Below are 23388 nucleotides of genomic sequence, written 5' to 3' on the forward strand. Positions count from 1 at the left end.
GGGGCCAGGCGCGGGCGCGCGAGAGCGGCGGGCGAGCTGCGGGCGAGTCGCGGCGGGCGCGGGCGGCGGCGGCGCTCGGCTCTCAGGGTCAGCGGTCCTGGAGCGGGCGGAGCGGGGCTGGGGGCGGCGGCGCGGCTGGGCGGGAGGCGGCCCAGGCGGGGCGGGCTCCCTTCTGTCGGCGGGCCGGGCCGGGCCGGGCCGCGAGGCGGGCGGCGTCCCCGGGAGCCGGGCGCGCGGGCCGGGGCTGGGGCTGGGGAGAGGCGGGCCGCGTGGGGCGAGGCCCGAGTCCGACTCCTTCCGTCCCCGCGCGCAGGGCCCGCGGTGTGGGCGCCGAGGATGTGCGGCCGGACGTCCTGCCACCTGCCCAAGGAGGTCCTGGCCCGGGCCTGCGCCTACCGGGACCGGCAGGGCCACCAGCGGCTCCCGGAGTGGAGGGACCCCGACCGGTACTGCCCCTCGTACAACAAGAGCCCGCGGTCCAGCAGCCCGGTGCTGCTGTCCCGGCTGCACCTGGAGAAGGTGAGCGCCGACCTGATCTGGGTCGTTTAGGGATCTTAAAGTAAAAAAGGAGCAAGGGGATCGCTATGCCCCTTAGGAGTCCAGCTTATCAGACTCTCTAGGCTTAGGGCAGCGCTAACACTAGCCTACAACGCCTCTGATGTTTCTTGAACGCTGAAGCGTCTACCCTTTCTGCTCGTTTTATCTCTAACTGAAGCCAGGAACAGAGGTGTTTGGTCTGGTATTCCAGAGTTTAATTGCTTTCTTGTGTTTCTAGAATCGACATCTGTAGTCCTGGAGTGGTCAGTAATTTATAATGTTTTGCTTCCTTGCTTTATCTCCTGAGAGAGAGAGGGGGAGTGTCTGTATATATGCAGTGTAGTAAAAGTGCTTCATTCCGGAGAGTGATAGTTTCTCCATGTCTTAGATATTTTGAATATCTTTGATATGTTTTAAAATCCTGCTTGTTTCCTTCTTCAATTTGGTCCGTAATGCATGAGACACTTCACGAAGTTGCTTGAACCCCTGTTGCTCACTTTTTTCTTTTTCACGTTTTAGGCCCCACCATGCAGCATGTAGGGAAAGTGTTCAGTGACCAGGGACTGAGCCTGCGCCCCGGTAGTGGAAGCACAGAGTCTTAGCCACTGGACCCCCAGGGAAGTCCCTGTTGCGTGCTCTTCAGAAGTGTTGTGTTTATAGGGTAGTCAACAGGTTCATCTTTACGTTAGGAAGATCATATTTTGAAATCAACATACGAGATAACTGATTTTTTTGGTTGAGTGAAGCCATTATTTACATGAAATAGTTACTCGAGCCATTTTTAGTCGGTGCATACTTCCCTATTGAAACTAAAAAACCTTTTTAATGAGCAGAAAATCAAAATAAATACTATGGGAAACCTTGACTGGGAAAGGAAAAAATAAAACATTTCAGAAGAAAGCATAGTCTGGAGACAAGGACCGACTGTATGCGGCGTCTCGGTGTTTAGCCACGGTTCTCTTTGTACCACCTCATCATCGAGTGAGTGTCAGCTGGAAGCAAGCTTAACAGGTGTGAAGACAGAAGTGCAGAAAGGCTGTGAGGGGTCCCAGGTTGCCCAGTTGGTGAGGGGCAGCTGGTGCGAAGGCCCAGTCCATGCTTCCGCTCCGGTGATGCCTCCTGGAACCAGGAATGGGACGGTGGGGCTCCGGAGCGCACACAGCCCTCCTCGCCTGTGAGTGCCGCGCATTTCGTGATGCCGTGTTTTGACGGCACCTCTCGCATAAATTTTATAAAGATCGCTAGAATTTCCTGATTTTGATAAATAGTTTTCGTTCATGTGAAAATGAAAAATTGTGGAATCGTAAAGCCAAATAGAACCATCTCAGCTTGTTGATCCACATCATCAAAGACCGGCGCGGTGTTCAGATTGTAACATTTGCATTTGAAACCGCCGATTTGCTCCCTACTTCCCCTTCTCCCTGTCCAACCCCAGTGCCACCGGCTGTTCTGATCACAGGTCCGAGAGGGCAGAGGAGAAGATGAGTAATACTGAGCAGTATTCTCAGCATTTTGGCTTAGAAGTACTTTCTATTAATCATGTCCCCCCCCGTGGGGCAGCCCCTTACCTGGGTTTGGTTTACAGTTGTCGAGTGAACGACTCAAGTTAAAAGGCGATGCGTGGAATTTCTAAGAGGACGGTTTCCCAGCCTCGGCACTGCTGACACCCTGAGTGAAATGTTTGTTGTGGGAGCTGACCTGTCTGCATTGTAGACTGTCTAGCAGCATCACTGGCCTACTTTGGAACCCCCCAAAATAATACTCACGTTGCTTTCGAGTCCCTTGTGTTCATAGAGTGGTGAAATTTGCGTCCCAAATACACATTCCCAGCTGAAATCAAAGCTCCACCTTCTCGTTTCGGCTTTTATACTATAAACAAATGTCTTTCTTGAGGTCTATTTATTGCTGGCTTTTTTTGCATTTCTGTGCTTTTTGCCAGCGATCTCGCTGTTTAAAATTGTCTCCAGGCGTAGTGGTAAAGTGCAGGCGAGGATTCCTAAAAGCAAGAAGGAGGTGACATGCCTTACAGAGAACATCGTGTGTCAGACGCTTCACTCAGGCATGAGTTTCTGTGACTGTTGGTCGTGATTCAAAATTAATGAACCAACAATATATGTCAAATAAAGTCTAACACATAATAGTAAACATGGTGCACAGAAATAGAGAGAAGGCACGGTTGTATACGGACCAGTTAATGAAAACATCACTACAGGCTCCTGGCCACCTAACTCTGTATTTCCCCTGAGCAGCTCTTGGGTTTCCCTGACTTGCTGTTTGAAGTGACTTTGCGAAAGCTGACTGCATGTGGGACAAGCATGGCCTCTGTGGTGTGTGGGGGAGGGGTTGGCTCGTTAATACAGGCAAGGTTTTGAAAGAAATGAGACAGGATCTTGTGAAGAGCACAGTTGGGGGATTCAGTTCAGTTCAGTCGCTCAGTCGTGTCTGACTCTTTGCGACCCCATGGACTGCAGCACGCCAGGCCTCCCTGTCCATCACCAGCTCCTGGAGTTTGCTCAAACACATGTCCATGGAGTCAGTGATGCATTAGCTTGGAACAAAAAGGGAAAGCCTCCTAAGATCCTATTAGATGGTTTCCTGTGCTCTTGGAGCCCCTTGCTCTCAGCTCTTTCCATCCTGCCATCCTTTCTGGATACTCTTTCTTGGACTGCACTTTCCTCTCATTTCTCTTTTTCCCTTTTTCTCCACCCCCTCCCCCCCACCACCTCCCGTAGGTTCATCCCATGGTTGATTTACTCTCTAAGAAATTTTATCCTCATGGCTTCACCAGTCACCTTTATGTAGATTTTGCAGATTCTTTTTAGTCATAACCTCGAAAAATATTAAGCTACCACGTGTGTGCCTACTCCCTGCCACACGTCTAACCAGGGTCTTCTTACGAAGACCTTATTGTTGCCTTTATTCCAGAGCTCGGCAAACCATGGTCTTCCGATCAAGTCCTGTGAGCTGAGTTTATAAAACAGCTTTATTAGAAGGCAGCCACGCTCACTTGCTCTCTGCTGCTCTGACATGCCAGGGGTGCCAGAGTTGAGCTGAGTGGCAGCAGAGACTGTATGGGCTCTGCTGCCGCTGTTGCTAAGGCACTTCAGTCATGTCCGACTCTGTGCAACCCCATAGACAGCAGCCTGCCAGGCTCCCCCGTCCCTGGGGTTCTCCAGGCAAGAGCAGAAAGCTTTTTTCTCAGAAAGCCACAGATGCCCACTGTCTGGCCCGTCACAGGAGAGCCTGCTTGCCCCTCTGCCAGGCCGCCATCTCCTCAGTTTTAGCTCCACATGCTCATTGGACGCAGGAAGCATCTCTCTGTGGATTCATTCTGGTGACTCAGAACACCTTTTTGTTTCATTAACCAGTGAGGAATTAGGGCAAGGCCTTGCAGGTACGGTTTGTCTCTTCCCTGGAGTCTAGGGTCTCAGGAGGCAGAAAGCCAGGGTCCTCTGGTCATTTCCCTGCATGAAGTTTTCTGGGACAGCAGCGCCTGTTTACCTGCTGCCTGTGGCTGCACTGCCCCTGTCATAGTGGTTATTAACGCGCCAGAGACCGTGGGGTCTGCAAAGTCGGCAAGACTTAGTAGTCAGCCTTCCAGAGAGAAGTCTGCGCGCATCTGGTGTAGAGGCCTCTCCCCTCTCTCCCCAGACCCACCGTTGCACTGCAGCAGAGCCCAGCACGCACGCGCTGCTCAGCCTGTGCCAGCCCAGCGTGCGTACCGAGAGAATAGTGTGTGCGTTTCAATCTGTCGGTCTCGTCAAATTCTCAGGGGGCCAGGTACCCCAGAAAAGTGTCGCAACCGTACGTTCAGGGCGGGGGCCCCAAGACTACCCTCGCATTTGGAGGTTGGTTAGAAGCAGCATGTAACGTGGCTACGGTTTATTACGGTGAAGGGATACACAGTAGGATCAGCAGGGGAAGAGAAGCAAGTAGAGATCCGGAGAAATTCACGCCCAGGCTTCTTTACAGTCTGCTCTCTCTCCCTGGGAGGGGACACACCGAGCAAGTTCCTTCTCCAGCAGTGAAAGAGGTGGTAACTCGTGTGCAGCGTTTCTGCCCAGAGAGACCCGTCAGACACAGGCCCCAGGTGTGCTGGCGCTGGTCACGTGGGCGCTATGCCCAGCACGCAGCAGCCTCCCAGACGCCCAGAAGGAAAGCCGGTGCTCAGCAAGAACCTGTTTCCTGCCTGAAGCGGGCACAGGATGCCATCCCAGTCAGTTAGGGGAAGAGGGGCACTCTCCAAAGCCAAGCTCTCACATGCTGCTTTGAGGGCCAGCCCTGTGAACGGGCCTCCTAAAAATAGCATCCTAGGCTTGCTATATGCTTGCTGCGCGAAACCGCTTCCTGCCCAGTCTTGGCGCGGCCTCTGATTTCCCCTCTGGTCCCTCCTCCCATCTCTTCTCTGTCCCAGTCCTGTTCCTCTTTTGGGGTCCAATCCGAGAACCCCCTCACCCGATCCCCCTTCTGCCCCTCCCAAGGAGCTGACCGCTTGGCCCCCTCTCACAGATCACTGTCCGCTGAACTTTCCCAGCACGCCTGTGGCACCACGTACAGGGCCGTAGCCCGTGGCATCGCCTCGCCCCGTGTCGCTCAGCGTCTGTGTGGCCTCACAAGGCATGGGGCACGTCTTCACACGGACCTTCCGTGGGATGCCTGTCGTGTGTGCCTTGTCAGAGCTGGGCCACGTGAGGTGCAGGGCCTCAGAGCCTGTCTCTCCTGTGGCCGGCACTGACTCCCAGCTTACAGGAGCTGAACCTCTTTGTACCCCCCACCCCCCGGGCAGAATGTCACCGTCCTGATAAGCACGGCTGCCTGAGAGCGCCAGCCACGCACATCGTGAGAAACAAGTCTTCAGAACTGCTGGCAGGAGCTCTCCCTGTCCACAGCCGCCTCCTCTGCGTTTCGGCACTGGCGGCGGTGGTGGGTAGGCCGCTCAGGCGTGTCCGACTCTCGCGACCCCTTGGGCTGTGGCCCGCCAGGCCCCTCTGTCCCCGGGGCTCTCCAGGCGAGAGGGCCGGAGGGGCTGGCCGTGCCCTCCTCCACGTGGCGTACTGCCAGCCCTCCGGGGCGTCCGCGGGCCCCTCCCGTCTCCTCGCTGCACCGCGCCCTTTCTCGTGGCAGGACGCGGACCCATCCGAGCGGATCATTGCGCCCATGCGTTGGGGCTTGGTCCCCTTCTGGTTCAGGGAAGAGGACCCTGCCAAGCTGCAGATCAACACCAGCAACTGCCGCAGCGACACCATCATGGAGAAGCGGTCCTTCAAGGTGGGAGAAGGCGCGCGTGCCAGCAGGCGCGCGCGCAGAGCTGCGGCGCCTTGGACGCCTGCCAAACAGCCCCAGGCTGTGTCCTGCTCGGCGCAGTAGAGTGCTGCTCTCTGTGCCCCGGTGGACAGAGCGGGGCTTTTCCTCCCACTCAGCTGTGGGCTGCCGGGCCCAGCTGGACACGTGGTACCCAACCAGAGGTTCTTGTGTAGCGCTTGCGTCGCAGGACAGCTGGTGGTCCAGGTGGCTTCTAACCCACGTGTCCCGCCCTCAGCCGGGATGTGGGGACAGTGGGAGGCCTGCCCACGTGTCTCGTGAGGGTGGGCAGTCAGGCATCTCACGTGGCATCCTGCCCACCCTCCAGCGAGTGGGCACAGCCGCTGGGCTTTATGGCCCTGCCTAAGTCCCAAGCATCACCTCTGCTGTGTTCCTTGGTTTATACCGAGCCAGCCTGAGGTCACTGAGGGAGGGGACCTCATCGCTTGTGAATCCTGCTGGGTGGGGCTTGCTCTGGGGGCGGCCAGCTTTGGAGACTGGCTCCACAGTGCCTGTGTCCTCTTGGGCACGTTATTTAATCTTTCCAGCACCTGTGTACGTGTGCCTTCACACCTGTGAACCGTGACGTGCGGAGGAGCTGCCGCCCTGAGGTCGCCTGTGCTTTCCCCCAGGTGCCTCTGGTCAAGGGGAGACGGTGTGTCGTCTTGGCGGACGGCTTCTACGAGTGGCAACGGCGGCAGGCCTCGAACCATCGGCAGCCCTACTTCATCTACTTCCCGCAGATCGGGGCCCAGCAGGTAGCGGCGGCGGCAGCGGCGGCGGCGGCGCGTCCTCCGTCTGGCTCGCGGGCTTTTCGGACGTTCGGTTGGGTGTCTTTCCTGTTTTTTTTTTGAATTCTCAGCCATAAATTGTCTATTCAGATTTCCCTTCTGTCCCATCATCTCTTCTTTCTGGGAGTCTCGTTACACGCGTGTGGCCGGTGTGACGCTGTCCCAAGCTCCCAGGGGCTTCATAAACTTCATTCTTTTCCCTGCGTCTCAGTCGGGGCCATTCTTACTGGTTCGTTTTCAAGTTCGCTCTTGCTTCTTATTCACTCCCGAGTCTGGTCCTGTTGATCTCGGTGTATCTTAGTTCCTTGGCCATCTGGCTGTTGTGTATCTCTTAGATTTTTTTTTTCCACTGGTTGCCAGACACAGGAGGTAGGAGAGAGACCGAGACGGCTCATATTTGTCGCTGGACGTGGACACGTGTGTCTGCCCTTAGGCCCCGTTGGTCTTGCCGGGAGCTGGGCTGGACTTGGGTTTCGTCGCACACCAGACGCTTCAGCTGTTTGTCTGGTGTTGCCCTGTGTTCAGGGTGAGGGTTGGTTTTCCGGAGGGTTTTCCTCAAGAGCCCTGCTCCCCGCGCTTTGAAGCCCTCAGGACGCTCTCCCCAGGCACCCGCTGCTGCCCGTCACCCGGGGCCTGCTCGTCCATAGAGGCTGCAGAGCGCTGTCTGCTGTCCCAGTTCAGCCTCGTCTTAAGCAGAACTGTGGCCCCAGCTCTCGAGAAAGCTCGTGAGCCTGCTGCTCCCCAGGGGAGCAGAGAGCTGTTCCTGTCGCCCTTTTGCAGCCTTAGCGGGGCTTCCCTTGACAAGCTTTATCCCTTCTCCCCTGGCTCCTTAAGCTTGGTGCTCCTTGGAGGAGAAGGGCGGGGTGAGGCTTCTTGCTGTCCCCGAGCACCTGGACACGCCGGGCAGGGAGTCTTCCTCTGTCCCCGGCCCTGTCTGTCTCGTGAGCACCCGCGGAGGCTGGTGCAGATGCCTGCAGCCCTCTCGGGCAAGACCGCGCTCTGCAGAGAGCAGCTGGATGATCGTTTTATCTGAACGCTTAGCTGCTGCATAAAGGAGGCCTCGTGTGCCTCCTGTCACCACTGGGAAGCCCACAGTAGGGTCTCCTCTCCCTTTGGATGACCCTGTCTTTGCTTTACAGTTGAGGCTAAGTGGCTGCCCTATGGCCTGCGTTCTCTGATGAGTTTAAGGAAAGTTACGGTTATGGAGAGTCTCTATCTGTTCTTGTCAAGGGGGAGGCTGGAGGCGACTCTCCAGCCTTTGGAAGCTGGGAACTGAATCTTGAAGGCAGGTGGGAGTTAGCACGTTGAGCTCGGGCAGAAAAGACCTTTCGGGCAGGGAGAGGAAAGTTACTTCCCTGACCCGAAGGCTTTGTTTACAGACAGCTGGGCAGGTCGCAAGTTCCCCTTGGGCGTGAAAGCTGGAGTGAGGCTCCAGACCCCTGAAGGCCTGAGTGCCACGGGAGGTGTTAGACCGTATGTGGAAAGCATTCCGGGGCCATAAATCTGCCTCGGGGAGGCTCTGCCACCAAGCCTCTGTCCTCTGACAGCGGGTCCAGGGCCTCCGTGCTGAGATGATGGCCGTGGTGTCGCCTGCAGGGGAGGGCGGCCAAGGACTGCCTGATCTGCCATGGGTTTGCTTCCAGTCCGAGCAGGTGGGCGCTGTGTCCAGCCCCGAGGACTGGGACAAAATCTGGGACAACTGGAGGCCGCTGACGATGGCCGGGATCTTTGACTGCTGGGAGCCCCCGGCGGGAGGAGACTGCCTCTATTCCTACAGCATCATCACGGTGGACTCCTGCAGAGTCATGAGCGACATCCATAACAGGCAAGCCACACGCCCGCGCCTGCGTTCAGAGGGACTCAGGGCAGGGGTTGTCGTCTTTGGGTTTAAACAAGCAGCTTTCGGAATTCAGAGTTTCTGCATGCGCAGATTTAGAGAGTCGGAAACTAAGCCCGATTCACAAGATGCAGGCACAGTCTGCGTGAGGCTAACACGACACCCGTCCCTGGAAGCTGCCACGCTGTGCAAGCGTGCAGTGAAATCCAGAGAGCCTACAGAAAAGTGGGGTAAGGGGACAACACTTAAACATTTCGTCAGTGACCCAGTTAAAAAGATGACAGGGATCTAACAGAGCCCGCACTACAGATGCGTGCATTCCGTGGCTGAGAAGCACCAAGAAGCTACGGGAAGTCTGGCAGCACGCCGCAGAAGGGCCTGAGGTCAGCTTGTGCTGGGGGAGCCGCAGTTCGTGACTTACTGTGACGTGGTGGGAGGGAGGTGATGCAGAGTGCTTGTCTTTTCCGGTCTTAAATCCTGGGGTGTTTACCTCTGCCTTTGAACTGTTGTTCCTCCGAGGCTGGCCTTCACAGTGGATACATATTTAATCAGAACCAAACGTTCTGAGGCGATGGGCCGCCTCCCCCAGTTAGCTTCAGCGACCCGCCTCGAGCCGCGCAGACCGCCGCCGGAGGCCTGAGAGGCGCCCCCCCGCCCCCCCACGCTCTTTGTGTACAGACAGTGCATTCTCTTTGTGGGAAAGGCCCCCTTTTTTTCACTGTTTGGCTTTGTCGGCATACCGAGAAACCTTCCCGCCGCGTCTGTCCCTTCGAGCCTGGTCGGTGCGCCTCTCCACGCTGCTGGCACCTGTCCTGGCCGTGGGTATTCCCTTCTCCAGCCGCCTCGCTGCTGTGGGTCCTGTGTGCCTGTTGCCCGGGAGACACCACGTGCTGTCTCCCTGCTTTCGGGAGCGCCGTTTAGTCTGCCGTGTCCGGCTCTTTGCGACTCCGTGGACTGTAACCCGCCAGGCTCCTCTGTCCACGGGATTTCCCAGGCAAGAGTACTGAGTGGGCTGCCGTTTCCTTCTCCAGGGGATCTTCCCAGCCCGGGGATCAAACCTACGTTTCCTGCACTGGCAGGTGGATTCTTTACCACTGAGCCACCTGGCAAGTCTGGCTTTCAAGATGGTTTATTATTATTTCACCCTTCTCCCCAAGACTTTCACGTTTTCCATTTTCGTGCACTGCTTGGAATGTCTGAGCCAGGAAGCTTAAGACATGTTTGAGGTGTTAAACGAGCAGGTTTTGAACAGAAGCGTTTACAAGGGCAAACTGAGAGCAGACCGCCACTTTGGAGGAGACCGTGCGCGGAGCCGAGGCGGCCGGCAGCGTCTGAGGCGCGGGCTCCGTGCCCTTACAAGGTTCAGCTCAGCAGGGTGACGCGTTCTGTGTTCACATTGGGTTTCCTCACAGATGAAACTGTGTATAAGCAAATGCAAAATTTGCATTATGTTTAAATTGCTGTCTAACAGCCAATCCCACTGGAATAAGTTTTCATTTTAAAAACAAGCATTAGCAGAACTGACATACTTGTGTGATGATTTCAGGATTTTTGCCAGGTCTCAGTGCCCTCAGGGGTAATTTTATGATGTTTTGCTGAGAAGAATCCAGTATGGCACTTATTGGGTTATCTATTTTAACCCCTTTGTCCGAAGCATTCTGTCTGAAATGATGCTTTCCTGGGATATAATAGTTCTGGTTTTGCTAATTCACCTTAAAATAAAGTCCTATTTCATCAAATCTAAGATTCTGTTCCACTGTCTTATACAGTTAAGAAAGGTAAACTGCTGCCAAGTGCTGCCGACGACGTTGTGACTCAGTGCAGAGGTGCCATCCATTGTGAATCTAGATGGCACAGGGTTAAAAATACTGCTTAAAAGCACATCCTGGGAAGATTCCCTGGCAGGCCGGCGGTTAGGACTCCATGCCGCCACTGCTGAGGGCCTAAATTTGATCCCTGAGAAACTGAGATCCTACAAGCTGTGTGGTGCAGCCAAAAAATAAAATAGTAAAGCAAGTATGTGTTTAATTTGTTGAAGTAACAATAATTATTAAAAGGGATAGTCACGCATTTCTCTCCTACATTCAGCCGTACCATCCCCCAATGGAGTGTGTACACGCTTTGCACTGGCCTAGAGCATAAAATTGGAAGCTAACCAAGAGCTCTTTTCCTAACATCTTGTGGGTACCGGGAGTCGTCTGGGGCGGCCTCTTCACTTTTCTGAGCCATTTCAGTCACAGTTGCATTTCGGTTGCCTTTTGGTCACAGTTATAAATAGCTCTTCCTTACATAAGCCTGACGTGGGTGGGAAGGCTGGGGTCTTCATGACAGACAGGTTTTCCAGGCTTTGTTTCCCCTTGGAGTCTAGGCCGGGGCGCCGTAAAGGTCGCCAGTCTGCAGCGTTTGCGCGGGAGGGCACCCACTTGCAGCATCGGGCACGGTCTTCGCCACCACACTCTGAGCTGGCTCTCCTGTGCTGAGCTCCATGCCCTGTTGTTCCCGGGGGCACAGGACAGCGTGCAGGGTGCAGGCGTGGAGAGGGGGGCAGCCTGTGCCTCAGCTGACTAGACCCCCCCCCCCCGGTGCCCCTGACCCCTGTCTTGCGCTCACCCCCCAGGATGCCTGCCATACTGGATGGTGAGGAGGCGGTCTCTAAGTGGCTGGACTTTGGTGAGGTCTCAGCTCAGGAAGCTCTGAAGTTGATTGGCCCCACGGAGAACATCGCCTTCCACCCGGTGTCGTCCGTGGTGAACAGCTCCTGGAACAACACTCCCGAGTGTCTGTTCCCGCTCCACCTGCTGGCCGGAAAGGTAGGGCCCGGACGCCCACTGTCCCTGCCGAGCTCCGCCTGCTTTGAGGGGCCTCTCCGTGCACGCTGGGACCTTTACCGCCAGACACTGAATCCAAACCACCCACAGTTCGTCCCCCCATGCACAGCAGGGCGGCCCAGGGTGTGACCCTCAGAGCGGGCTGCGGGTCGGCCCGGCGCGTGCCTGTCGGTGTTCAGGCTGGGCCGGGCCTTCTGTGACTTCACGAGGCTGCTCGGGTGGGTCTGATAAGCCCCCTTTGAGCACTCCTCTGGAGGGTGACTGTGAAAAGGACAGAGGGGCCATGACCAGAACTGTCTCTTGCCAACCGGATGGGAGATGTGCTTCTGTCTGTTTTCTCTGCTTTCCCAGCTGCAGCATGGGGGGATTCAGTCCTCCTCCTCCTTCAGGAGACTGGAGAGCATTCCTGTGAAGAGCACAGCTTTTAGGGTTGGCGGGGATCGCGGGGCTGTATTTTGAAAGGAAGGTGGACAGACAAGAGGCCTGGGTGATAAGCCCCAGAGCAGCAGTTGGCCCTGCCGACACCTGGGGTGAGGCATGGGGGCGGCAGCTGCTCCTCGGGGGCCAGAGGACGGGACAGCCGGAACCACGGCCCCCGCCCCGTCTCCCTCAAAGCCGCTTACGTTTGCACACTCACAGTCAGCATCAGCCTTTTTCTCTCGGTTCTCTCAAAGCCTTGTATCCCTGGTAGCGCTTTTTGTTACCTGTCTCTCAAAAAATGCAACTGTAGATACTCGTCTTGCACCAGACCCGTCCCCATGTTCGCCACGGTCTTTGCAGAATTCGCGCTCTGGAGAGCTGGCATCCTGTGCTGGGCTTGGGCGCAGGGGGCAGCAGCCCCTCTCGCCCAGCCTCTGTCTGAGGGCTGCTCGCCCTCCAGCTTGCTCCCTGCACGGCCTGCTCAGGCCGAGTGACGCTCTTTCTCCTGCGCTTGCTTCCTCCTCTGCCCGGGTTTGGAGAGCCTGCCCGCTATCTTCTGTGGCGGGTCTCGCCCACCACGAGCTGCCCCCTCTCCCTTCCGGCCCTGGGAACCCACCCTGCTCCCCTCCTCGTGCCGAGGTCGGTCCCTCACGCAGCGCCTCTTTCCCACTTTCCCGGGAGCTCGAGCTGGGGGTCTGAGCTGCTGCTGCTTTCTCCTAGGAGCTCAAGGGGAGTGCCAGCAGCCAGAAGATGCTGCAGTGGCTGGCCACGAAGTCACCCAAAAAGGAAGAGCCCAAAACACCCCAAAAGGCAGAGTCAGATGCGCCCCAGTGGTCCAGCCAGTTCCTGCAGAAGAGCCCAGTAACCCCCAAGAGAGGCAGCGCCAGCCTCCTGGAGCGATGGCTGAAGCGAGGTCAGGAGGAAGAGCCTGTGGCCAAGCGGCCTCACACGCAGTAGCTCAGGCCTTCCGGAGACCGCGGCCGAGGGGCACAGCGCTGCATACCGCGTGATCACAGGTCGTGTGTGTGGGTGTGTGTGTGTTGTGGGTGTGTGTGTGGTGGGGGAGTTCCCAGGCCGAGGTGTGCTGTGAATAGTGTGTGATCACAGGTCGTGTGTGTGTGTGTGTGTAGGGGGGGGAGTTCCAAGCCCAGAGGTGCTGTGCTCAATCCTGCTGGGATCACAGGTTGTGTGTGTGTGTGTGGTGTGGTGTGGTGTGTGTGTGTGGTGTGTGGTGTGTGTGTTGAGGGAGTTCCAAGCCCAGAGGTGCTGTGCTCAATCCTGCTGGGCTCACGGGTTGTATGTGTGTGTGGTATGGTGTGGTGTGGTGTATGTGTGTGTGTGTTGGGGGAGTGCTGTGCTCAATCCTGCTGGGATCTCCGGTGGCACTTGTGGGGGCTGGTAGGTGGCGGAGTGGCGCCATCATAGCCCGATGTTGGTTCAGGGTCTCGGCCTCCCCAGGCAGTGCATGCTGGCTGCGACCAGGACTGCCCGGCGGGGTGGGCAGGCAGCCTGGGAAGAGGCGCGGGCCACCCCCATCAGTTCCGAGGGAGGGGAGGGAGCGCTGGCCCACAGCCCTCTCCAGGTGGCCGGGTGGGCCCTCCTTCGGAGCCTGTCCCTACTGGCGGTTCTCAGCAGAGGCTGTATTCTGCTCAGCCTATGGGCTCTTTCAGTGTTTGGGAGTTAGGTTCTTAAAACATTGTCTTGTTTTCTGAATAAACTGTATTTGATAATCTGTCTAGAAAATGCAGCCGGTGGGAGGAACTCTGATCTGTTTCCTCCTGGCCACGGCCCTGGGGAATGATTTTGTCACCAGTGGGGGGGCAGCTGGGGGTTTTGTTGGCAAAACTGCTTTTTGGTGAACAATAAAGACTTGGCAAGGGGCTCTTTATTGAGTCTTTTTTCACTCTTAATACCTGGAAGTTGTCTGAATCCACTGGCTTAAAGCAACCAGAAGGAGCGCCTGCCGGGCAGGAGGGGCTGCGGGGGCGGGCGCGCAGGTCGGGCGCGAGCCCAGCCCCGGCTCAGGTGCGCAGCGCCCGGGGCCAGGAGCGCACAGACCGGGACACGCGTCGGAGGCGGCCACCCGCCCAGCCTGGCCGGCGCCCCCCCGTTTGCTCTGCAGGCAGATGTCCGTCTGTGTGGCTGTGGCCGGCCGCCCCTCGCCCGGATGCTCGGATCCGCGAAGGCAGGTTGCGCGCCGCTCTGCAGGCTCACCCGGGCGCCGCGTCTGGATGGGGGGGCGCCGACGCGGGGTGGGGCGCGCCGAGGCGGAGGGACCCGTCGGCTCCAGGGCGAGCCCCCAGGACGTCCGCCCCGCCGCGCAGGTGTCCCGCGGGCTGCTGCAGACCGGCGCCTCCGCGACCGAGCCCCGGCCCGCCAGCCCGATCCGGGTCTATGCAAATCAGGGATCGCAACGCCGCCAATCAGAGTGGGGCCCGGCGCTGCTCCTGCCAATGGCGGGGCCGGGGGCGGGGCCCGCGCGGCCCGGGCTCCCCGGTTCCTCTTCCGGGGCCGCGGAGGGTGTCCTGGAGCCGGCGGAGGGGCGGGCGCTCTCCTCCCGCTTCCGTCTCCTCTGGGCTCTTCTGCGTGGAGCACGTCCGGGAATGTCGACTGTGAAGACTTGTCGCGTTTCCTTCGTTTAGCAGAGCAGCAAGAGGGCAATTTCCTTGGTTTTCCGCACTCAGAGTTGGCAGTTTGATGGGGGCTTTTACCACACAGCATGTAATGTTCCCAGAGTGTGCGTGTTTTTCATTCCGGTTCTTATAACCTCGACATAAATGTGATGCTTAAAGGCGCATTCTCATATCAAAACATGGTTTTGTGATTTTCAGGTCTACGTAAACGGCGTCATAGGCATTTTCTTATGCAGGTTTCCTCTTGTCTGAATCCTCAGCGTTTCTAGGCATTGCCAGATCGCGCTCCAGATTTTCGCTGGACTGCCGTTTTCTCCTCTCTCTGCCAATAAGTCTCAGGAGAAGGGCAACCAGCTCCTGCCTGAGGCTCTCTGACCCCTCACTGGGCTCCCAGCCAGCAGGCTCTCCTCAGCCCACCCTCCCTGCGGGCACAAGGCTTGGTGCCAGGCCTCAGAGGAAGCAGAGGGTCCCCTAGACTCCAGATTTCTGTTGCAGTGGACATATGGCTCCCCGACTCTTGTGTGCAGTCCACCTGGCTTCACAGCTTCCTGGAAAGCTTTGTACCTGAAAAGCTCTGCGCACCCAAGAGGAACAGACCCAGGCAGGGGAGAGACTCTGCCCCCAGGGGCAGATGGAGGGGCTCCTGGCCTGGGTCTCAGCTTGCAGGATGAGGACAGCACCCTGCTCTCTACTGGGAAAGCCCAGAGGGTAGGTTAGTGATGGGAACCAGAGGGGCCGGTGGCTGACCTCAGCCAGGGGGAGGGTAGAGCCCCAGTCCTCGGGGAAGGAGCTCTGGCTTGGGCTGCGTGGGAGGCCCCCAGTACATACAAAGCTGCCCTGAGGTGTGGTTTGTCCATCTCTGAATCAGGACAGTGGGTGCTCACAGTTGAACTCCCAGGAGCCCACAGCAACAGGTGCTGGTTGTTGGAGAGCCAACACCTGCCGCTGTCACGGCGCTGCTCATGTGGAGAAGGGTCCCGGGCTCCAGGGAGACGTGCTGCAGACTCCAGGGGCAACACTCCCAGTGGAGGCGCCGGAGGGGGTGCTGGGACAGGGCCTCACTGCCCTGCTCTTAGCCCCCGATGGAGGTGGCCAGGAGAAAGAGCACACTGGGGAGAGGCAAGAGCAGTTGGACGAGAACAGGGAAGCACGTACCCGGAGGTGCACAGCGCAGGGCTCTGGGGGGAGGTGGTCACCCAGGGTGCAGGCCCTCAGCAGCGGCAGGCCGAGCGCGTCACCACCGCGGGGCTTTGCTCTGCCTCCTGTTCCATCAGGAGACCGCCATCCAAAGCTGCTTGTCTCGTGAAACAGCCAGAACAACCCGCAAAGATCAAAATGAGGGATCACACAGGTGGCGACTGCAGGCCACAGCACGTCACACGTGGTTTTGTTTGGCTTAGGAGTTTATTTTGCTACGGATTTTGTTACAGGATTTTTGGTGATACCCACACGATGTAAGGGTGCCGTCGCACTCGTTTTTCGGCGCACAGTCCAGTGGGATGAAAGAGGCTCGCACTGCTGTGCAGCCATCACCAGCATCCGTTCCCAGAAGACTTTCCATCTTGCAAACCGGAGATTCTGACCCCGTCCCTGTCCCAGCCTCTGCCACCCACCCTCCCCCTTCCTGTCTTTGGGAACTTGGCTCCTGTCGGCCCTCGCATACGTGGGATCATGCAATGCTTGTCCCTTTTTGACGGGCTTGTGTCACTGAGCGCAGTGTTTTTCAGGTTAATCCATGTCGCAGTGTCAGAACCTCCTTTTAAGGCTGAGTAACAGTGCACGGTGTGTTCCTCCGTCAGCCACCGATGGGCCCTGGGTGCTCCTGCTGGGTGGCTGCGGTGGCGAGTGCCCCCCTGAGCACGGCTGCGCGGGTCTCCGAGTCACTGCTTTCAATTCTTTCAGTTGTGTCCCCAGAAGTAAGATTGGTGGCTCAAGTCTATGCTGGGTCTTTTGAGGACCCTCCATACTGTTTTCCAGCAGCTGCACCACGTTACATTCCTGCCATGAGTGCACAAAGTTCCAGTTTCAAGCCCACATTTTGAAAGTGAGAGGGTTCACACACACACACACACAAAATGTGTAATCGCCACATAAAAACTTCTCAGGAGGTGCCTCGGATGACCGAGCACCTTGTTGGACCACAGGCAGCTGGGGGACCCTCCTGCCAGCCTCCCTGGATAACCCACTCCCCTCCCTTCCTCCAGAGGGCAGCTCAGAAACTTGCAGGTGCTTCTGCCGTGTCTGAGAAAGCTCTGGCTCCCTTCTGTCCCCCTGTTGCCTGGACACCATCAGAAGGGCTCTGGGGTCTGTGCACCTCTGTTTGAGACTCTAGTTCCGGCTGGCATGCACCCACCTTATGGTGGGGAATGGCAATCTCTTTGCATGGTGGATGTGGCTGGGCCGCACGGGGCCGCCCTCACTTGTATGTTTCCCTGCAGGGCAGCCACGGGCAGATTCTTGCCGGACTCGGGTGGAAGCCGCCGCTGTGGTTGCTGGGCTGCCCGCTTACCTCCTCGGTGGGAAGTGGCGCCGCAGCTGGTGGTCTGCTTTCCCTGGATTCTCAGGGTTCCTGATTCCCGGGCCAGGTGTGGACATGTTCACCTCTGGACGAAGAGTCTCAGCTCTGCAGACTAGGGTCAGATGCAACATGGACTTGGGTTTCAGTCCTGTGCTCAGCACCAGGTCCTGTCCTGGCGGAGGACAGCTTGAGCTGGAATTGACTGGGTCAAGAGCCCATTCTACGGGTTGCTCGGGAAGTTTGGCCTTAAAAGGGGCCTTTGCAGCGTCTGTCGAGCCATCCAGGGCCCAGGGAGAAGCAGGATCTGGAACACAGAGGCAGACCTGAGGTCTGAGGAGGTTCCCAGAGAGGCAGGTCCCAGCCCAGGCAGAGGACGCAGGCAGCCTCGCGGCAGAGAGGGCCGTACACCCAGAGGTGGTGGAAAACGCGAGACCCTGGCCAGAGGGTCAGACAGCCCTGCTCAGCAGATGAGGGAGCAAAAGGAACCTCTTTCGGCTCTGTTTATAGATGAGGACACCGAGGCCTGGAGAGAGCAGTCTTGCCCCAGACATCAGACCATGGTGGAGCCAGGTCCAGAGCCCTGCCCTGCCACTGTGGGCCCCCGCCCCCACCCAGCCCCTCTGCCTGGCAGATGTAGGCCTGGGCTGTGGCCGTGCTCGTGGTCACTTGCCTCCTTGCTGTAGTACGCTCACCTCATCCAGGAAGCCCTCCTCCAGGGCCCCACGGTGTCACGTGCCTTCAGTGTTTGCCTGGAATTGAGGCCGCTTGAAGCCAAGTCCAAGAGACACAGTAAGTAGATCCGCCCCCACTCTGTGCAGGAGCAGAAAACAGACCTCCCGCACCAGTGAGGTGGGTGTTGGAACACCTCCCTCTAGGGCTCTCTTGAGGCTGAGGTCTCTGCAGTCTTCCTGGGGTGCCCGGCACACAAAGGGTGTTTCTTCAACTTCAGGGTGTGGGACCCAGCCACGCTGGGCTGAAGGCAACTTGGGCAGAGTTGAGGAGGGGCCTGGGGGTGGAGTGAAGGCCCCTAGGAGAGCGCGTGTCCATCTTCACGGGTTTACTGCGGCCGCGCAGGCTTCTAGTTGCAGGAGCCGCTCCGTAGCGCAGGGCTCGGGCTACACAGCGCAGGCTCAGCAGCTGTGGCCCAAGAGCTCACCTCCTGCATGGCGCACGGGATCTTCCTGGACCAGCGAGAGCCTGCGTCTCCTCCGCTGGACACCCAGGGAGGTCCTGGGCGGGGGGTTAAGGAAGAGCAGTTGGAATGGATGACAAGGCCCAGGATGTGGGCATGGGAGGATGGAATGAGTTGAAGGAGGGAGACCAGACTGCAGGTAACAGACACGCGAATCAGACTAGCTTATGTGAAAAGCAAGCGTCGACTCCTGGAACAGCTGGGTCTAAGCAGCTTCGGGCACGGCTGGCCCTGGACCTCGCATTCACATCCTTAGGGATCTGCTTCTCTGTGTACTGGCTCCAGCTTTCTCTGCCTTGGCCTCTTTTTCAGGTGGGCCTTCTCCGTGTGTTGACAAGGGTGGCCACCAGCAGCTCTGGCCCAATGTCCCTACCCTTAGTGGTCCTGGGCGGAAGAGCACCTCTTTCTCACTACTTCCAAATTGACTCGTTGAGGTCAAGAACTCATTTCACCGATCATGGCCAGGCAACAGGTTCAAGAGGCATCAGCCAGCTCTCTGGCCACGTGACCACCCTTGGGACTGGAAGAGCCAGAGCCCAGAGCATTGTGGCTGGAAACAGGGGGCATGACTGTCCCTGGGAGAAAATGAAACTGCTTTTTATCATCAGAAGAGGCCGCCAGTGCTCCTGGAGAAACAGGCCTTAGCGTGGAAAAGGCAACAAGCCAGGGGCCCAGCCTTCAAAGAGCAGAGGGGAGGGGGTGCCAGGAGAGGTGGAGGCGGCATCACAGCTGGAGGCTGCTGGGAGAACTGGGTGGTGAGCAGTGCAGAGCCAATTCAGGAGGGAAGTCTGGAAAGACCGTGCAGAACGGCCGGCCTGCAGGGCCGCTTGGGGCTGTGGAGCTGGAGGGTGGTCATCAAAGGGTGGAGTTAGCAAGGGGAGGAGCTTGGGTCGGGGGAGCTCTGCACGGGGCAGCTGCTTGGTGTGAAGAGCTTGGCCAGAAGAGGCAGACTTCACTGCCGGTCTGCCCCCACCCCTCCCCGGGCCACCTGGGAGAGGGCCAGAGAGCCTGGCCCCAGCCCGAGGCTGACTTGGACAGCTGGGGTGAGCCCAGGTGGCATCTGGTTCAGGGAGAGGGTGGAATCTGAGGGCTCACGTTTAGTGGGTCAGGAGCACCATCCCTTGGAACCTGGGGAGGCCAAGATCCCTCAGGGCTGCTAGCTGCTGGCAGCCTATTGGCTAGCTCTGCAGACAGTTTGGGACTGGCCCACTCTGGCACAGTGGCCCTGCAGGAGGGTACTGGGCACACTGCCCCCCAATCAGAGCTGCAAAGTAGATGAAGCTGTAGCCAAAACCTGGGCTGGCAGGGTGGGTGTTTTTCCCAAGAATCCAGACAGCCACCCCCAAGTCCAGCATTCCTCCTCCGCCCCGGCGGCCTGGTCACTTCAGAGAGGATGACGTGGTTCCCTCCCACCCCCAGCAAAAGCGTGGGCAGGGCCGGCACCTGAGCTGTCTTGGCCCAGGACAAGGCTGAGCAATAACCCTGGCAGCTGGCCCCGCAGTTCCCTGCAGCAGGAGGCAGTGCGGACCCCCAGCAGGGCCGGGAGAGGTCAAGCGGGTCTGGGTGGCCGCTTGCCCGCCTCGCGGAGGGTCTGCGCTGTTACTCCTCCCTGTTCCTGAGGGCAGTGGCTGCCAGGCAGCACTCAGGAAACTTGCTCTGCTGGGATTCTCCGCGCTCTCATCTAGCCCCAGGCTTGCTCAGCCTGGTCTGTACATAGATATGCATTATTCTGGAATCTTCGCTGGGTTCCCCATCGCTCCAGAGTTCTCTGGTTTTGCAGGGTTGTCTCTTCATAGAAACATATTAAAATAGGCCTGTTTACTGCCCAACTAGACGAACAACTATTTCATATGCTGAACACAAAGGGGTAGGGACCTGCCCGGGCCGTCTCATTCCTGCTAATTTACCCTTAACTCTGGATCCCACGTAGGCTGCAGATTGACAAGCTCCAAGAGGGTCAGCCTTGCTCAGACCACTACTTGCATCACAGTGGGTGAGCCTGGGTCCGCTGTCCCATCACATCAACAGGGAGCCTCACTGAACTCGAGTTCACTAAGCTCTGTGAAGACCCACCCTGCAGCGACTGAGAGCAGACCCTCGCCAAGCCCCTGCTCCCCCAGCCCCGGGGCAAAACTGCCATTCTACCCAGGTAAACCCATGTCACCTTCTGGGACGAACCGCCCAGCTCCCCGCCTGCATCTCTTAACGGACTCGGCGCGGAAGGGACCCTCCGTTACCCATCCAGCCCAAGTTCAAGCCCCGCGGCGGCCGCGCCCAGCCTTACTCCACCCGAAGACGACAAGAGCGGTTGAAAGGTTTAAACAATTTATTTTGCCCCAAAAATGGAGACCGGAGAGAGGAAAGCCACGCGCGCTCCCGCGCCATTACCCGGCGCGCGCCCAGAGGCGGGAAGGGCTGCGCCGCCGTGGCGTCCTCGTGCGCAGGGACGGGGCGGGCAGGCACAGCCCGGCCATTGGCGCCCCGGAGCCGGTAACCAAGGCGACAGCCCGGGCCAAGGGCGAGAGCCAATAAGGGCGTCGCCAGGGCCGTTTCAAAAATCTAAAGCAAACAATAACCAAAAACGAAACAACAAAAAAAAAAACGCTCCCACGTTGGGGGATGGGCAGGCCGGCGGGGCCCGGGCCCACTGATGTCGAAGCGCGCACGGCGGTTCGGGCTCCGCGCAAAACCTACGTGCACTGGGGGGTGGAAAAGTGCGCGCCGGGGCCCCGCGCTCACTTGCGGCCCTTGGGCACTTTGGGGACGCTGGGTTTGGCCGCCTTCTTCACCTTCTTGCCCCCCGCGACCGCCGCCTTCTTGGCTTTGCTGCCTTTGTCCTTCTTGGAAGCGGCGCCCTTCTTGTGCGAGCGCTTCTCGGGCTGTGGGCCCTTAGCCGGCTTCTTGTCCGCGCGTCGCGGGGCGGCCGCGCCCGGGGCCGCCTTCTTGGCCTTGTGCGCAGCGGGCGCCGGGGCCGAGGCGGGCGCCGGGGCACCGCGCCGCTCGCCGCCGCCACCCTCCAGCTTCTTGCGGTTGAGCTTGAACGAGCCGTTGGCGCCGGTGCCTTTCACCTGCAGCAGGGTGTCGTTCTGCACCAGCGCCTTGATGGAGTACTTGAGGTAGGTGCGCCCGTTTTGCTGGTCGAACCACGCCACCTTCTTGGCCTCCGCGTAGATCTTGGCCAGCGATGAGCCGTTGCGCTCGCCTAGCCGGCGGATGGTCTCCACCACCAGCTGGCTGTACTTGCCCGGCTGATTCTTCTTTTTGCTATTCTTCCTCTTCTTGGACGGGGACAATGCGGCCGAGCCTCCGGCCTTCGCCGCCTTCTTGGCCGCCCCCTCGGCAGTCGTCAGCGGGAGGGCCTCTTCGAGCTCCACAGACATAGTGGCGAGCGGGTTGGTGGCGGGCGGGGCGCGGAAACCCGGAGGCCGCGCCGGGAAGAGAAAGGCGAGGGGCCGCGGGGGCGCCGGGGGGCTGGGGGCGCGCGGCGGCTCCAGGCGGGAGCGGCCGCGGCCGGGCCTGGGGCCGGGCGGCAGGGCTGGGGTGGGGGCCGGGCCGGCCGGAGCGGGGGTCCCGAATCGGGACCGGAAGCGGGGCCGGCGGAGGAGCGATCGGAACGCAGAAGTCCGGCGCGAGGTGGCCGGAGCAAAGACCGCCTGGGAGCCGGGGAGTCGGCCTAGCGAGCTGCCGCCACCGCTGCCTACACCGGAACTCGCTGGGCGTGCGCGCTGCGCTCTGGCGGGGAGGGCGCCGCGCTCCCCTTTTATGGCTCCGCGGCGGACCACGTTGAGAACAACAACAGCCTGGTCCGGGGCCGGCGCCAACTTGTGCTTCTTGGAGCCCCTTCCCCGGCCGCTGGCTTCCCAGACCCGGCCTCCCCGGCACCACCGTGCGCGCCGCTGTGCACCCTGGACAGGGCCCGAGCCCGCGGCGCGATGGAGAGGCGGCCCGCGCCCACGGAGGGCTCGCTAGAGGGGAACGGAGGGGCGCACCCTAGGCTGAGGGAGCGCAAGAGGAGGGGGGCACCCCGTTTGAGGCCGAATAGCGCGCGCCCCCAGGGAGACCCCGCAGCCCAGAGCTCCGCAGCCGACAGCCAAGAGTGCTCCACGGGCCCCCAAGCCCAGATCGCGTCCAGGGGACCCCGGGCCTGCCCGCTGGACGAGCTTTAATTTGTCCCAACTAACACAGGGCACGCCCTCGCGCGGTCGGCTGGGGCAGTGTGGAAGGAGCCGGGACGCTTCGAGGGGGGTCTCCGCCTGAGTGCAAGGGGAGGGCGGATGCAGGCGCCTTCCTTTGCGTACCCGAGGCCTCCTTAGGCCTCGAGGGCCCAGGTCACCACGCAGGAGGCGGCGAGGAGGACTGTAGGTTCTTCTCTGGGGACATTCCCTAGGCGTCCCCCCTCCCCCCCCCCCACCGCCGCCGCGGATGCTACAAGTGCCCCCATTTTACGGTGCGAAGTAGCTTCTACCCTTACCCCAAAGCCACAAGGTGGCTCCGGCGGGGGCGAGGGGAGGCGCTGGCCCCGGGAGGATTTCCCAAGGAGGATGAGGGAGGGGAGCGGCTCCTCGTTCTGGGCAGCAACACCCCCCCCCCCTTCGTGTGGGGAGCGCAGTTGAGAGCGGGGACACTCTCTGGGTACCAGGCGGAAGCTTGTTTCAGTTGGTGGCCCTGCCGCTGGGTCCAGTACTGGGGGTGAGGAGGAGGCGTCGGACCATCTTTCTCCAAGCCAAAGGAGCCGTCACTTGGGAAAAGCTGAGACACGTAGAGACGCTCCAGGAGGAGGGTGGATCCTTTTTAGGGTGAGTGATTTAGGCCGGATCCTGCGCCCTGCAGTCTCCTGAGGCCCAAGCATGGAGGAGGGGCTGGCGGGACGGAGTGGGGGCGTGGAGCAGAACCGCCGGCCCCTCAGAGGTCTGCGCACCCCTGCCACAGCGTTTGCCCGGCCCGGTGTGCTCTCCAACAAGCTGCGGTTATAATAAACCCCAGGAGAGGAGGACTTTGACCCAGGGAAGTGTGAGGCTGCCGGGATCCGCAGGGGGATGGGGGGCGGTCAGGGGCTGGGAGCCACAAAAGGGGCCACTGAGTACATCCAGCCGGAGAGAGGAGGAGACGAGTCTCCGCGTAGGCTCCTGCGGAGAGGCGGAGCCCCTTCTAGCCCAGCGGCCTGGAGCCCCGAGTCCAGGGGGAGATGGGGAGCAGTGGTCAGGGGCCTGCGGACACACAGGGCTCGAGCGAAGACCTCGGGTTCCAGAGATGCAAGGTGTGTGCAGGGCGAGAAGCTGCGAGGTGGAGACGCCTTGTCCCCCTCAGGATGCAAGGAGGTGGAGAGTGAGC

At 59.3% G+C, this 23388-nt stretch overlaps 2 protein-coding genes across 2 annotated transcripts; one reads left to right on the forward strand and one right to left on the reverse strand.

Moving 5' to 3' along the window:
* Positions 1-5: 5 nt before the first annotated feature.
* Positions 6-13596, forward strand: HMCES (5-hydroxymethylcytosine binding, ES cell specific). The gene is made up of 7 exons (XM_069561076.1): positions 6-87; positions 314-519; positions 5662-5805; positions 6471-6596; positions 8273-8454; positions 11084-11276; positions 12435-13596. Exons 2-7 carry the CDS (start codon positions 337-339, stop codon positions 12669-12671), a joined length of 1065 nt encoding a protein of 354 aa, XP_069417177.1. The 5' UTR covers positions 6-87; positions 314-336; the 3' UTR covers positions 12672-13596.
* Positions 13597-20365: 6769 nt separating this feature from the next.
* H1-10 (H1.10 linker histone) lies at positions 20366-22999 on the reverse strand. Its single transcript, XM_069561075.1, has one exon. The coding sequence runs from the start codon at positions 21435-21437 to the stop codon at positions 20793-20795; it is 645 nt and encodes a 214-aa protein (XP_069417176.1). The 5' UTR covers positions 21438-22999; the 3' UTR covers positions 20366-20792.
* Between the last annotated feature and the right edge of the window lie 389 nt (positions 23000-23388).

The sequence above is a fragment of the Ovis canadensis genome, chromosome 19 (genome assembly GCF_042477335.2).
Source record: "Ovis canadensis isolate MfBH-ARS-UI-01 breed Bighorn chromosome 19, ARS-UI_OviCan_v2, whole genome shotgun sequence".
Taxonomy (NCBI): domain Eukaryota; kingdom Metazoa; phylum Chordata; class Mammalia; order Artiodactyla; family Bovidae; genus Ovis; species Ovis canadensis.